This window comes from Carcharhinus amblyrhynchos, chromosome 13, assembly GCF_965287045.1.
Source record: "Carcharhinus amblyrhynchos chromosome 13, sCarAmb.v2.hapA, whole genome shotgun sequence".
In the NCBI taxonomy this organism is placed as follows: domain Eukaryota; kingdom Metazoa; phylum Chordata; class Chondrichthyes; order Carcharhiniformes; family Carcharhinidae; genus Carcharhinus; species Carcharhinus amblyrhynchos.
Window position 1 is genome coordinate 48,127,215 of NC_137336.1, and position 14,196 is coordinate 48,141,410.

A 14,196-nucleotide genomic window follows, 5' to 3' on the forward strand; every position below is an offset into this window, starting at 1 on the left:
GGCCCTGTTCGTGAAAAAAATCTCCCACTCACCTGACGAAGGAGCAGCACTCTGAAAGTTACTGGATTTTGCTACCAAATAAACCTGTTGGACTTTAACCTGGTGTTGTAAGACTCCTTACTGTGTTTACCCCAGTCCAACGCATCTCCACATCATGACTCCGCAGTATTTCAGGATTTGATTTTATTCTCGGGTTTATATGGCAAGCTACACTGCAATCAAGCGGCAGTTGTATCATACCACTTTACACATCATAACCGTGATATCCAAACTTTTAAATCAAGCTGTTTTTATTCTTAAACTGAGTTCCAGATTAAAACCCCTGCATTTTAGAAAAATAACAGGCACCAAATCAAAATCAGAGTAAGTACAATACATACTAGTTAATTGATTAGAAATGTTTTGGTTTGATTTTTTTAACTGGCTAGATTTTAAGCTTTGCAGTGTTTTTATATTTGGCAAACCTTGAACAATAAATGGCACATGAAATTCCAACAGCAGTACATAATTTTAACCAATTACAGAATACTAAACTATCAGATGTTTGTAAATCACTATATTCTGTGGACCTTAATATTGCATTTCACTGACTTAATATACTTTAAACTGACTCATAGACAATATATTTACCTCGTCCTTTTGTTCCTGCTTTTCTACCCTTCCACAAAATTACTTATTTTCTTCTCCTAACTTCTCAACTAACCCTCTCATAATTTCTACTTCAAGACAATGCTGGGAAAGAGTTTGATTTTCGCTCAGCAAATTGTGGCTTTTGGCAATTACCCGTAGATGAGTAATCCCAAGGATTTATAACTTTTATTACACCATTTGGAAGATATTGCTTTCAGTATCACGTCAAAACTGAGGTTTTTTGGCGAACGATGAATCATATCCTGGAAGGAGTGAAGGGAATAATTTGCCACATGGATGACATCCTAATCCATGGTTCTACAACAACTGATATCAGAATGAGAGCTGTGCTACAATACCAACAAGAACATAGAACATTACAGCGCAGAACAGGCACTTCGGCCCACGATGTTGCGCCGACCAGTTAAAAAAGCAATGACCCTCTAACCTAAACCAAACCCTTACCATCCATAAACCTATCCACGGATCTCTTAAACGCCCCCAAACTAGGCGCATTTACAACTGCAGCAGGCAGGGCATTCCAATCCCTCACCACCCTCTGGGTAAAGAACCTACCCCTGACATCCGTCCTATAACTACCACCCCTTAATTTAAAGCTATGCCCCCTCGTGCTAGCTTTCTCCATCCGAGGAAAAAGGCTATCACTGTCCACCCTATCTAAACCTCTAATCATCTTATATGTTTCAATAAGGTCCCCTCGTAGCCGCCTTCTTTCTAACGAAAACAACCTCAAATCCCTCAGTCTCTCCTCATAGGACCTCCCCTCCATACCAGGCAACATCCTGGTAAACCTCCTCTGCACCCTCTCCAAAGCCTCCACATCCTTCCTATAATGTGGGGACCAGAACTGCACACAATACTCCAAGTGCGGCCGCAAGAAGAAGGATTTACCCTCAATAGCAAACACAAGAGGTAATAACTGGCGAGTAAATTGCCAGGGCATATTGTACATGCAGCAGTGGTGTTAGAATCGTAGAATCATAGATCCCCTACAGTGCAGAAGGAGGCCATTCGGCCCATCAAGTCTGCACCAACCACAATGCCACCCAGGCCCTATTCCTATAACCTCACACATTTACCCCGCTAATCCTCCCAGCGTGAGTTTAGAGTGGCCAATCAACCTAACCTGCACATCTTTGGACTGTGGGAGGAAACTGGAGCACCTGGAGGAAACCGCACACACATGGGGAGAATGTGCAAACTCCACACAGACAGTGACCCGTGGCTGGAATTGAACCAAGGTCCCTGGCGCTGTGCAGCTCCTCAGAAAACTGGAACAATCAAAGCACTTCCACCTCCTTGAGATGTCATGGAGTCCAACGATGGGGATGGTAAATCAAGTGGGGAAGTTCTCACCCAATTTAGCAAATGTGAATGAACCATTAGGTCTGCTGCTAAAAAGAGACCAGGCTTGATCAGGGAAGACGTTGAACAGATATTGTTTGAAAGCATCAAGGAAATGTTAACAACACCTGCTATATTGGCCCATTATGATCCAGAACTGCCTATGATTGTTGCCGCAAAAGCATCATTGACTGGTTTGGAGTCCAAGACTCAGAGGGATGATAAAAGTAGAATGGTTTCCTACACAGCTCATTCTTTGACTGAAACAGACTAAAGATATGCATGGAAATGAAACCATTGAAGATCAGAAGGATCTTGGGGTCAGAGTTCATAGAACGCTCAAAGCAGCAGCACAGGTTGAAGCTGGATTAAGAAGGCATATGGTGTACTGGCCTTCATCAATCAAGGAATTAGTTTAGGAGTTGAGAGATAATGTTGCAGCTATATAGGACCCTGGTCAGACCCACTTGGAGTACTGTGCTCAGTTCTGGTCGCCTCATTACAGGAAGGATGTGGAAGCCATAGAAAGGATGCAGAGGAGATTTACAAGGATGTTGCCTGGATTGGGGACATACCTTATGAGGATAGGCTGAATGAGCTTGGTCTTTTCTCCTTGGAAAGACAAAGGACGAGAGGTGACCTGATAGAGGTGTATAAGATGTTGAGAGGTATTGATTGAGTGGATAGTCAGAAGCTTTTTCCCAGGACCGAAATGGTTGCCACAAGAGGACACACATTTAAGGTGCTGGGGAGTAGGTACAGAGGAGATTCGGGGCAAGTTTTTCACTCAGAGGGTGGTGGGTGTGTGGAATCGGCTGCCAGCAACGATGGTGGAGGCAGATTAGATAGGGTCTTGTTAACTTTTAGATAAGTACATGGAACTTAGTAAGATAGAGGGTTATCGGTAAGTCTAATAATCTCGAAGGTAGGGACATGTTCAGCACAACTTTGTGGGCTGAAGGGCCTGTATTGTGCTGCAGTTTTTCTATGTTTCTATGTTTCATATTCATATATGCTGCTATTTGGACTTGTAAGAAGTTTGCAGAATGAGTCCGATGTCTTCATATCATAATTGAGGCTGACCACACATCGTTGGCTACTCTATTGAACGCAAAATAATTAGCAAAGTTGCCACCAAGTGCGCAAAGATTTTGTTTGAGGTTGATTAAAATTTGATGCTACAACTGAGTGAATGCAAGGGAAGAAACAAACTTCAATGGATGTTTGTCACGCAGCAAGGCCAGAACAAGGTGTGGCTGGATGGCCAATGGTGACGTCAAAGAATCGCAGAATCCCTACAATGCAGAAGGAGGCCGTTCAGCCCATCAAGTCTGTAGTGACAACAATCACACCCACGTCCTATCCTCTTAATCTCACAAATCCCCCTGGCACTAAGGGACAATTTAGCATGGCCAATCCACATATCCTACACAACAGCAACAACAAGAATGGTTTGAGAGCATGCTGGAAATTTTTGTCAAATTGTCTTAAGCTCAGCTGCAGGTCAGAGAAGGCTGAAAGAAGTTGTGAACTGACGTGGGAGATGTGACCTGAAATTTCCTGTGTTGATCAAATAGGGATGGTTGTTTGGGCAGGTGCCAGATAGACCAGCACCACCATTTATTCCCAACTTATTTCTTATATGGTGAGATTACATCACTCACATGCAATTTGGTATAAACATTTGGGACTTGCTTATGAGTAACTCCATTGCATATAATTGAACATTGCGATCAGTTTCCAGTGATGTCATTGACTGAATGTCAGAGAATATTCTGGAACAATATGCAAAGTTTAGGATAAAAGAAGTACATTGAGTCTTTGTCCTTAACAGAAGGACAAAGACTCAATCACAAGGTGTGCCCTGAAGACAGCTTCAGAGAAGGACAAAGGACCATGAGGAGGATTCATACCCAAGGGCAGAGCAGCCAGTTCACTCAAACAGGTAATATTTGTTTTCAGTCAGGAAGTTTAAAGTTAAATGAGTTATAGTTAAGGTTGAAGTTAAACTAATTGGGTAAGTTTAAGTAAGTGTTTCAACTAATGTTGCGTATTTGTACCTGAAATGTTAAATAAAGAGAAGGCAGCCCAATGTACTGCTCGATGACAGACCAGGTGGCAGTATGGGCCTCATTGTAGTGGGTTTCGACATTGGTCTCGGGCCTCTGCACTGGCGTCATGAGCCATGACCGCAGCCAGTAGCCCTTGTCCCCCATGCACCATCCCGGCAGCTCTGCCTCGTCCTCAAAGAGCTTGGGGATATCCGAGCTGTGCAGGAAATAGCTATCATGCTCCCCAGCTGCAGTGCACACCTGCATGATATTTATCTGGTGGTCACACACAATCTGAATGTTAAGGGAGTGGAAGTTCCTCCTGTAGATGAGTGGCACCCTTCGATCGTATGGGGGCTGACGTACATGTCATCTACAGCCCCCTGCACGTGGGGTGGTGAAGCCTGCAGCCCTGGCTTCCTCTTGGGCCTGGCCCACGTCAAAGTTGATGTATTTGCCTGCCTGGATGTGTAGGGCATCCGTTATCTCCTAGTTGCATTTGTGCACAGAGGACTGGGACATGCCACAGAGACTTCTGCTGGAGATCTGGAAAAACCCAGTGGCACAGAGGTTGAAGGCCGCCATGACCTTAATAGTGACTGGGAGTGGGTATCCTCTTGTCTCACAAGGTTCTGGATCCGCAAAAAGCTGGCACAGGTGCAGCACTGTCTCCTTGTTGAGACACAGTCTGTGGCTGCAATCCATCGAAGGACATTTAGAGCCTGTAGAGGTGGCGTCTCTGTCTCCAATGTCCTCTGGCCCTTCCATCGACCCAACCTCTGTCCACCTGCTGTAGCCTAAAGCCTGGCTTGTCCTTGCCACAGGCTAACATCTCATTTCTCCGTCATAGCAGCTATGAAGATAATTGCCAGCTCTACTGGCTCCAATGCAAAATCTGGGGAGGGGGAGAGAGAGAGAGAGAGAAAGGGACAGTGCGTTAGGACAGTGCATCCGAGCCTCTCTCTCCCTCTCAGCAACCTGTGCTTTCATAAGTCTGGATGTTGGCATCCTGACACCATCCCTGGTGTCATGCACCACCTCAGTGGACTGCCAACTGTTGCCACAACATTGCCATGGTGGGCACAGAGAGCATTTGGGTAGCTGTGATGGGGTCCCCATTGGGAACTCCTGAAGCATAGATATCAGAGCACCCACCTGGACATCTAGTGCACTGGTTTCCAGGAATGGCTTGCAGTTCAGACAGACAGTGGGGAAGCACTCTTGTGACTAGCATGAGATGGGTTCCCATCAAAGGCCGCACCGCAGAGTCCATGCAGAGTGAGGAGCTGTGGTGACAGCTGCCAAGCTCCCTTGACTGGGGCAATAGTTGCCAGACCTGGTTCTTGTCACTGTTAGTGGGGCCTAGGATGGAATGTTAGCAGTCAGCCACAGAGCCTGTACAACTGACTGACAGCAGGGTAACAAGAGTGACATTGGTGGGGTAGGGACTCAACCTCATATTCAACCCCTTGGCATGCAACACAGGCTCCAAGCCAGCAGTGGCTCCTGACAGGAGGATCTCCATACCTGCACTAGTGCCGCCCCCCCCACCCCATGTCACAACAGTGGCTTAGACCTCCCCTCCCCATCCCCCAGGCACCCCAGGGGTTGGCGTTCAGTGGTTCTCACCTCCTCACTCTCCTTTCGAACTGCTGTGCCCGAACCACACTTTTATAGAGCAGTGGTGATTTGGGCTGGCATGATGTCACAACAGAGAGATAGGAAACATCTGGGAGGAGGGGGACAATTGCTTGTCGAACTCACTAATGATATTGAAATCCAGTCAAATTCAGGCTAATGAGTTTCACAGCCATTTATGGGAATAAATCATAGAATCTATAGAAACCCAACAGTGCAGAAGGAGGCCATTTGGCCTATCGAGTCTGCATTGACCACAATCCCACCCAAGTCCTATCTCAATAACTCCATACCCCTATGCATTTGCCCTAGTGAATCCCCCTGACATCAAAGGGCAATTTAGCATGGCCAAACCACCTAACCAGCACATCTTTGGAGTGTGGGAGGAAACCGGAGCACCCGGAGGAAACCCACATAGACACGGAGAGAACGTGCAAACTCTGCACATCACCCAAGCTGGGAATCAAACCCGGGTCCCTGGCGCTGTGAGGCAGCAGTGCTAACTGCTGTGCCACCATGCCAGCCCAAATGCGTACATGCCATTAAGCAGGGGCTGGGATGATAGCAAATTGTTTTGCACAGGGCTCAATTCAGATTTTCAGCCTCTCACACTATTTCCCCAGCGTGCTGCACTGATCGCCAGGCACATAGTGCGTGTGGTCTTACCACCTCAATCTTTCTCCTCTTCAGTTTGCCACAGTTAAAATTGCTTTCCCTGTGCTTTTTGTTAATTTTTGAAATGTAAGAGTTCTTTAAATGTTTGCATTGCTTATTCTGACATATTTCAAAACCTAATTTCCTGATTTTCCTCATGGTTATGCTTTTCAGATTTAAATTCTTGTCTCAGACTTATATTTGTTGATAGGGACTCGAGCCCCTGTTTGAGGCCCATTGTGCAAATTTGGTTTGGCCTGAAGTCAAACCCTTCCTTGTCTTCATCGAGAGGGAGAGCACACTCAGCTGCAGCTATCATGAAGGAAGTCCTCTAACCTTGTGATCTGCAATTGAAGGGTTTTCAAGGGAGAGTTGTCCCATGGACGTTGTATTTAGTCTTGTTGTGCGAATGTGTAAATAAATGCATGAGGGATTCCCTAAGACCTGAACCTATTAAAAATGTTTTCTTGGTTTATTTGTGGCAGATCCCCAAAACTGAAAGTGGGCGACGGTTACCATGTGAAAGTTATTGAGTGTTGTAAGTGCAAATGGCTGAGTACCTTTGCAATGCATTGGAAAATGAATGACTCAGGACGACCAAGCCTGGATTTCCTGCCCAGGCCTCTCTCAGCGAGTCCCGTGTCTTTTGTCAATGGTGCGGGGTTCTGCAAATCCTGGCGAAGGCAGCCAGTGAGCCGGCGGACCGGACCGGGTACGCCCGAGCTAAAGGAACACCGATAAATTCTGGTGCAACCCGGCGAGGTGATTCCCTTCGCCTTTTCTGGGTGAAGCGGAGGGGTGACCGGCGGGAGCCCCAGCCCAATGGGAGTTTGTTGTTGGGAGTTTGCGATCCGGTTACCAGGCTTTGCGATCCCGGTTCCAGGTTTTGCGAGGGGCCGCCTGCAGAGGCTGATACTGTATCAATGTCAGTTTCGCAGCCTGAGCGATCTCTGCACTGCCGCCACCGACTTCGGACACTTCACATCGGCCACTGAATTTGGACTTTGTGCGCGATGGCCGGTGCTGTCCTGGTCTTCGCGTTATTAATCAGCTTTGCTGTCACCCAATGCCACCAGGAAGAAGCGCCCCCGAAAAAAATAGGTGAGGTTTGCCTTTGGGAAGCGCTGTTCCTGCCTTTGGGAAGCTGGAACATGTTTCAGGCTGCAAATTGTTCCAGCTTAGATTGGTGATATTTTAACGTTCAGCTACACTGAGAGCGATAACTGATACGAGACCTGATCTCTACATAATGTCCAACTAATGTCCCACTGGCAAGAAATATGCATTTTCATTGATCCTAGAAAGAAAACAGGGTCCTATTATTTGCAAAATCGATATATTACAGATGTGGAAAATGGATAGATAGACTGATTCACTGCACCTAAATTGGATTGGCTTGACATACCATATCGTCATATTTTTAAGAATAAAACTGGCAAATATGTTATTTCAAAGTTTTTGATTTACTGCTGTTTTGAAAGCTTGATGTAATTTGAATGAGCTTGTGAATCTCAAGACCTGACTTGCGACTGTGACACTGTTGGGGTTTTATGTTTTGATTCCTGCTACAGTCAGACGATTATTAAAATTGCGTTATTGTCTTTGCCTCATACAGAAGAACAATCAAAGATTCGCAGAGAAATTTCTAAGTGAGATTTTGAGACTAAACAAAAGGTTTGAAAGACTTTTTAAGATAATAAGTTGCATCGGAGGCGAGTTTATTTGGATTTGGCTGATGCTGGCCTGGTAATTGTTCAAATGTTTTTTTTTCGTTTTTTTTCACTCTGACTTTGTCACTTTTAAGAATAATGCTCAGAGTGGACCAGGCAGACCTGAATCCATCTCCGTGCTTGCTTCTAATAACAACTTCAAATCCCAGTTGAATCCAATTCGTAGTCCCCCCACAAGGAAGACAAACAAGATCCAAGCTAAGCGTTACACCCCATCCTGGGCTCGATCTGACACTTGATCCAAGCCAAAAGACCGAGAAGTGATTGTACAGATGTTGGATAAATTCCTGGTTGGGTTTTGATTTTAGATTTACTTTGACTCATCCAAGTGCAGTGTGAAGCCAATTCTGTTTGCAACCTTAAGTTCACTGGAAGTGTGTAAATTTGGTGCATCTCCAAGTCTTTCTTTCTCTCTCCCTGCCCTTATTTTGGGTTTCTTCAGTGTTCTGGTGATCAACTACAATTGTTGAAGAGTTGGTAAAATAGTGTTATGCATTTGTATTTATTCTTAGTGACTTCACTAAGTTGTATTAAGGTATCTACTGGAAGTGACTGTCTTGAGGGTGGCATGCTGGCATAGCAGCTAGCACTGCTGTCTACACCACCAGAAACCCTGGTTCAATTTCAGCCTGGGTAACTGTGGAGTTTGCACATTCTTCCCGTGTCTATGTGGGTTTCTTCCAGTTGCTCCGGTTTCCTCCCACAGTCCAATGATGTGCAGGTTAGATGGATTGGCCATGCTAAAGTGGCCCTTAGTGTCCCAGATGGATTAGCTATGCTAAATATATGGGGTTATGGGGAAAGAATGGAGGAAAGGGCGTGGGTAGGGTCAGAGAGAGTCAGTACAGACTCAATGAGCTGAATGGCCTCCTTCTCCACTGTAGGAATGCTATGATCCCATAAGTTACTAGCACAGGGAAAGAGGCAGAGCAGAAGCTGCCATTTGATTAAAGCTCTGTTGTTTTTAACTCTCCATGCTTCCCAGCAACATTCTCCAATGTACAACATTTTAGTAATGCTAAAATGTCAAATGAGTTTTAGGTAATCCTGTGAGTATATAAACAGAAAACCCAAAATGTGTAAAGGCCACTCCTTGCTGAATATGCTGTGACACTTTGCAACGTTTAATTATCAAACTACTTCTTTATGAGGATTGTTGTTATTTTGATGCTGGTCTGATGTGCTAATGATTTGGATTCAGTACATTTCTAAATGTACTGCCAAAACCAAAGTGAGTATTTTGGTACAGTGCACTGGAATCTCTTTTATTGACTTTTTTTAATCTTCCACAGCTATAATAGGTGCAGGAATTGGAGGATCTTCGGCTGCCTATTTCCTCAGACGGGAGTTTGGTCACAATGTTAAAATTGATGTCTATGAGAAGGGCACAGTTGGAGGTCGGCTAGCTACGGTTACTGTAAATGGTCAGCAGTATGAGATTGGTGGCTCAGTCATTCACCCACTCAACCTTCACATGCAAGACTTTGTCAAACATTTAGGTAACATTATGTTTAATCATTCAATTTCCAAAGTTTTCAGTAAGTTTTTTTTAAAAAATGTTTTAATAATAAGTGGCAAAACTGAGAACTGCACAAACCTGAATTCAGTATGAAATAGTTTTCTTTCGGAGGTATGATAATACTGTAACATGATAATGAAATACGTAGCCACTCACCTCACTGTGTTGTCAATACTTCCAGGTTAGGTTTAGTTAGATTATGTTCCGAGAGTTTTTTTCCAGGAATGCTGTTTTGCCAAGCCCAGGGGAGTATTCACTACTTATGTGCAGTAGGCTGACACAGACTGCTTCATTATTAAAAGGGGGTGAATAGTATGTAGTTATCAGTAGGCAGTCCCACCGCTAAATTTATGATGGAGGGAAAGTTTATGATGAAGCAGCTGAAGAGGGTTAGCTGGAGCAAACTGTCTTAAGGATTCTTGAGGTGATGTCTTGAGCTTGCAATAGATGGTTTCTGATGAGCATAAGAATCTTTCTGGGTGTCAGGTATGACACTCAGTGACTTTTATTGTGAGGCTCCTTATTAGCTGCTTAACAAGTGCTGGTGCAATGTTGAGGTTCATTGATGTGTTATTCTCTCCTCTCTCCTGAGATGACCTTCCCCATAAGAACATAAGTAATAGGAGCAGGAGTAGATTATTGGCCTATCAAGCCTTTTCTGCCATTTGATAAGGTCATAGCTGATCTGATTGTGGCCTCAAGTCTACTTCCCTGCCTTATTCCTATAACCTTGATGAAAAATCTGTCTAATTCACCCTTGATATTCAATAACCCACCTTCCACTGTCCTCTGGGGTGGAGATTTCTAAAGATCTCTGAGGGAAAAATTTCTCCTAATCTTAAATGAGGTTTGCTTTATTTTGAAACCGTGCCCCTAAGTTTTAGATTTCATCACAGCGTGGGGGAGAGAATGACATCTTCTAAGCAACCATCCTGTCAAGCCCCATCAGAATCTTTCATATGTTTCAATAAGACTATCTTTCTAATAAACTTCAATGAGTCAAAATCTAACCTGCTCAATCTTTCCTCATACGATAGCCTGTTCCTGCCAGAAATCAAGCTTGTGAAGCTTTTTTGAACTGTTTCCAATGCAAGCATATCCCTTCTTTAAATAAAGAAATCAAAATAGTACCCAGTACTCCAGATGTGGTCAGAGGGGTGCCCTGAACAGTTGTGGGTAAGACTTCCCTACTTTTGTACTTCATCCCCCTGCAATAAAGGCCAGTATTTCAATTGTGTTCCTGGACACTTGCATGCTAATATTTATTGATTCATGGGAAGAAGTCTTACAACACCAGGTTAAAGTCCAATAGGTTTATTTGGAATCACAAGCTTTTGGAGCGCTGCTCCTTTGTCAGGTGAGCAGAGGTTCACCTAGGACAGCACAGTGGTTAGCACTGCTATGTCACAGCGCCAGGGACCCAGGTTCAGTTCCCAGCTTGGGTCACTGTCTGCGAGGAGTTTGCATATTCTCCACGTGTCTGCGTGGGTTTCCTCCGGGTGCTCTGGTTTCCTCCCATAGTCTGAAAGATGTGCTGGTTCAGTGCGTTGACCTGAACAGGCGCCGGAGGATTTCACAGTAACTTCATTGCATTGTTAATGTATGTCTTTCTTGTGACTAATAGATAAACTTTAAACACTTGATGAAGGAGCAGTTCTCTGAAATCTCATGGTTCCAAATCTCTGAAATCTCATGGTTTGTGTTGGACTTTAACCTGATGTTGTGAGAATTCTTTCTGTGCCCACCCCAGTCCAACGCCGGTATCTCCACACCTTGAGATTCATGTACAAGGACACCTGTCTGAAATGTAGAATTCTGCAATCAGTCTCAATTTAAATAACCTGCTTCTCTGTTTTTCTTATCAAAGTGGGAAGACTTATGTTTTCCTACATTATACTCCACCTGCCAAATTTTTGCCATTTCATTTAACATGTCTGCATCCCTTTACAGGCCTCTTATGTCCTCCTCACAACTTGCTTTCCAGCCTACCTTAATATTGTCAGCAAATTTGGCTTCAGTACACTAGATCCCTTTATCCATTGCGGCCCCAGCATTGAACCTGATTATGGTTTTCCAAGTTGAAAATGATCAGTTTATCCCTGCTCTTTGCTTCTTGTTAGCCAGCTAATCCATTATGCACACTGCAAACCGTGAGCTTTTGTATAGTAACTTTTTATGTGACACCTTATTCAATATATTGGAAATCAAATCCATTACATCTACTGGTTCCCCTTTTCCGCACCATTGGTAGTATTCTCAAAAAATTCAAATAATTTGTCAAACACTATTTCCCTTTCAGAAATCCATGATTTTCCAAATGCCCTGCAAGTACCTCCTTAGTTACAGATTTTAACATTTCCAAATGACAGCTGTTCGGCTAACTGGCCCATAGTCTCCTACTTACAGTCATCGTCTTATCTTGAATTGAGGTATTATATTTGTTGTTTTCCAGTCTTTTGGGACTCTTCCTGAATCCAGGGAATTCTGGAAAACAACCAATGCAATCACTATCTCTACAGTCACTTCTTTTAAGACCTCAGGATGCAGGTCATTGGTTCCTGGAGGATTGTCAGCCTTTAATCCCATTAGTTTCCTCAGTACTTTGGGGCAGCACAGTGGCACAGCAGTGCTCCATTCCCGGGTCTGGGCTCAATTCCTGGCTTGGCTTACTGTCTGTGTGGAGTTGGCACGTGTCTGCGTGGGTTTCCCCTGATGCTCCGGTTTCTTCCCACGGTCCAAAAGACATACTGGTTAGGTGCATTGGCCATGCTACATTCTCCCTCAGTGTACCTGAATAGGCACCGGAGTATGGCGACCAGGGGATTTTTACAATAACTTCCCTGCAGTGTTAATGTAAACCTATGTGTGATACTTACAAATAAACATTTCCCCCTTGTGTGGTGATTGTTTTAAGTTCCTCTCTTAATTTTTCCCCTTGATTTTTCTGCTATTATTAGGATGCTTTTTATGTCTTCTACTCTGAATATAGATACAAAATACTTGTTCAAAGCCTCTGCCATGTTATTCCCCATTACTAATTCCCCAGGTCCATCCTGGAAGGGACCAATGTTTCCATGAGCTACTCTTTTTCTTTTTATATTCTTGTAGAAGTTTGTACAGATTTGTTTTTATATTTCTTGCTAGATTACTCTTGGATTCCAATTTCTTCCTTTCTTTTGATCACCCTTTACTGCTTGGGAAAACATTCCCAATCTTCTGACCTACCACTACTCTTTTCTGTCAATTTCATATGATCCTTAACTTCATTGGCCTTGGATAGTGCATCTTTCTTTCTCAGTGAGATATATCATTTTTGAGAGCTATGAAATTCTCCTTCAATATCTGCCATTACTTATCTACCGTCTTACCTTTTTTCTGTTGTCTACTGTAGTCCGCTCTGTCTCCATACCTTTTGTAATTGCCTGTTTTTAAATTTTAAGACATCAGCTTCAGAACTTCCAACTTTTTCATATTTAAACTGAATGTGAAGTTCAATGATGTTATAGTCCCCAAATAATTTATTTTCAAACTTATTCAGACGTCAGAGTCTTCTAAGTACTAAACTGAATGAAAATACAAATTCTATTGGTAAGAGTGTTTTAACCCACCCTGCCAACCAGAGTGCCCACAGGCCTCAGAGGATAATCATTTTGCAACAGAGATCTTCAAAGCATCTTTTCTTATTGTGTCAGTTTCACAAGCATTTCAAGACTTGCAGATGGCTCATTGGTTCCAAACATGGTGGGATACTGGGAGACTGAGTGTTGGAAATGCATGGGCATAATGGATGATTTAACAGAATGGGCATAGGAGGGGATATCAGAGGGCACGGGAGTAAGAGGGGACATGAAGTTTGAGCAGAGGGATGAAGGCTAGGGGAACTGACAACCATGGAGATGGCATCCGATAACCCAGAGAACCAAGGTGGTCCTTCCTGGCAGCCTACCTTGCCATCCATGTGCTTCTGTGGTACCTCAGGCCTGACCAGGGAGGTGGCAGACCAAAACATTCCCGCCCACATCTCGCAGAGAGAAAAATACCATAGGAGTGGGAGGATATGACAGATCAGTGACTCCCATGCTGAGCTTGTTTGCAAAAGGAAGTAATGCACTGGAGATAAATGTGCAGTTCATTCCCGGTCACTCTTGTATAACTGATTTTCTTACCCATATCACAGCTGCACTTCCCCCTTCCAAAATACTCCCTTTGTTTTTTTCTATAGTTCGCCCAGCTCCTCCTGACTTCGCTGCTGGTGGTCCTCCAGCTTTGTTCTGTTATATCAGTTCTCTTTAACTTATGGATGAAGTAGCACATTGGATTCATATATATCTGCAACCCCATACCACTTCTGATTTTCTGATTTTAACTATATGGCTGCAAAGAGGACAAGTGAAATCCAGATGTTTACTGGGAGAGGGGGATGGAAGACAGACCAGATGTTTGCTACTGTGTTACCAACTGGTTTAGAATGGCACTGATGAAGCAATTAACTGGAGAGAAAATTGAGAACAAACTTTGAGAGAAAGGGTAAAGAAGAGGAAAAAAAAGCATGTAGTCAGCGGTAAGCTACTACCTGCAGAGAGAGAAAGTGAGTTTTATTTCAGATCGA

General features: G+C 43.9%; 1 protein-coding gene across 1 annotated transcript in view; it reads left to right on the forward strand.

Annotated features, from left to right (window-relative positions):
* The first annotated feature begins 7,233 nt into the window (after positions 1 to 7,233).
* The window catches only part of pcyox1l (prenylcysteine oxidase 1 like), a 46,670-nt gene continuing 39,707 nt past the window's right edge, over positions 7,234 to 14,196 (forward strand). Inside the window, exons 1-2 of the mRNA XM_080201656.1 lie at positions 7,234 to 7,439; positions 9,361 to 9,567. Coding sequence (XP_080057782.1) covers positions 7,352 to 7,439; positions 9,361 to 9,567 — 295 coding nt within the window. The 5' untranslated portion in view covers positions 7,234 to 7,351. The remainder of the gene's footprint in view (positions 7,440 to 9,360; positions 9,568 to 14,196) is intronic.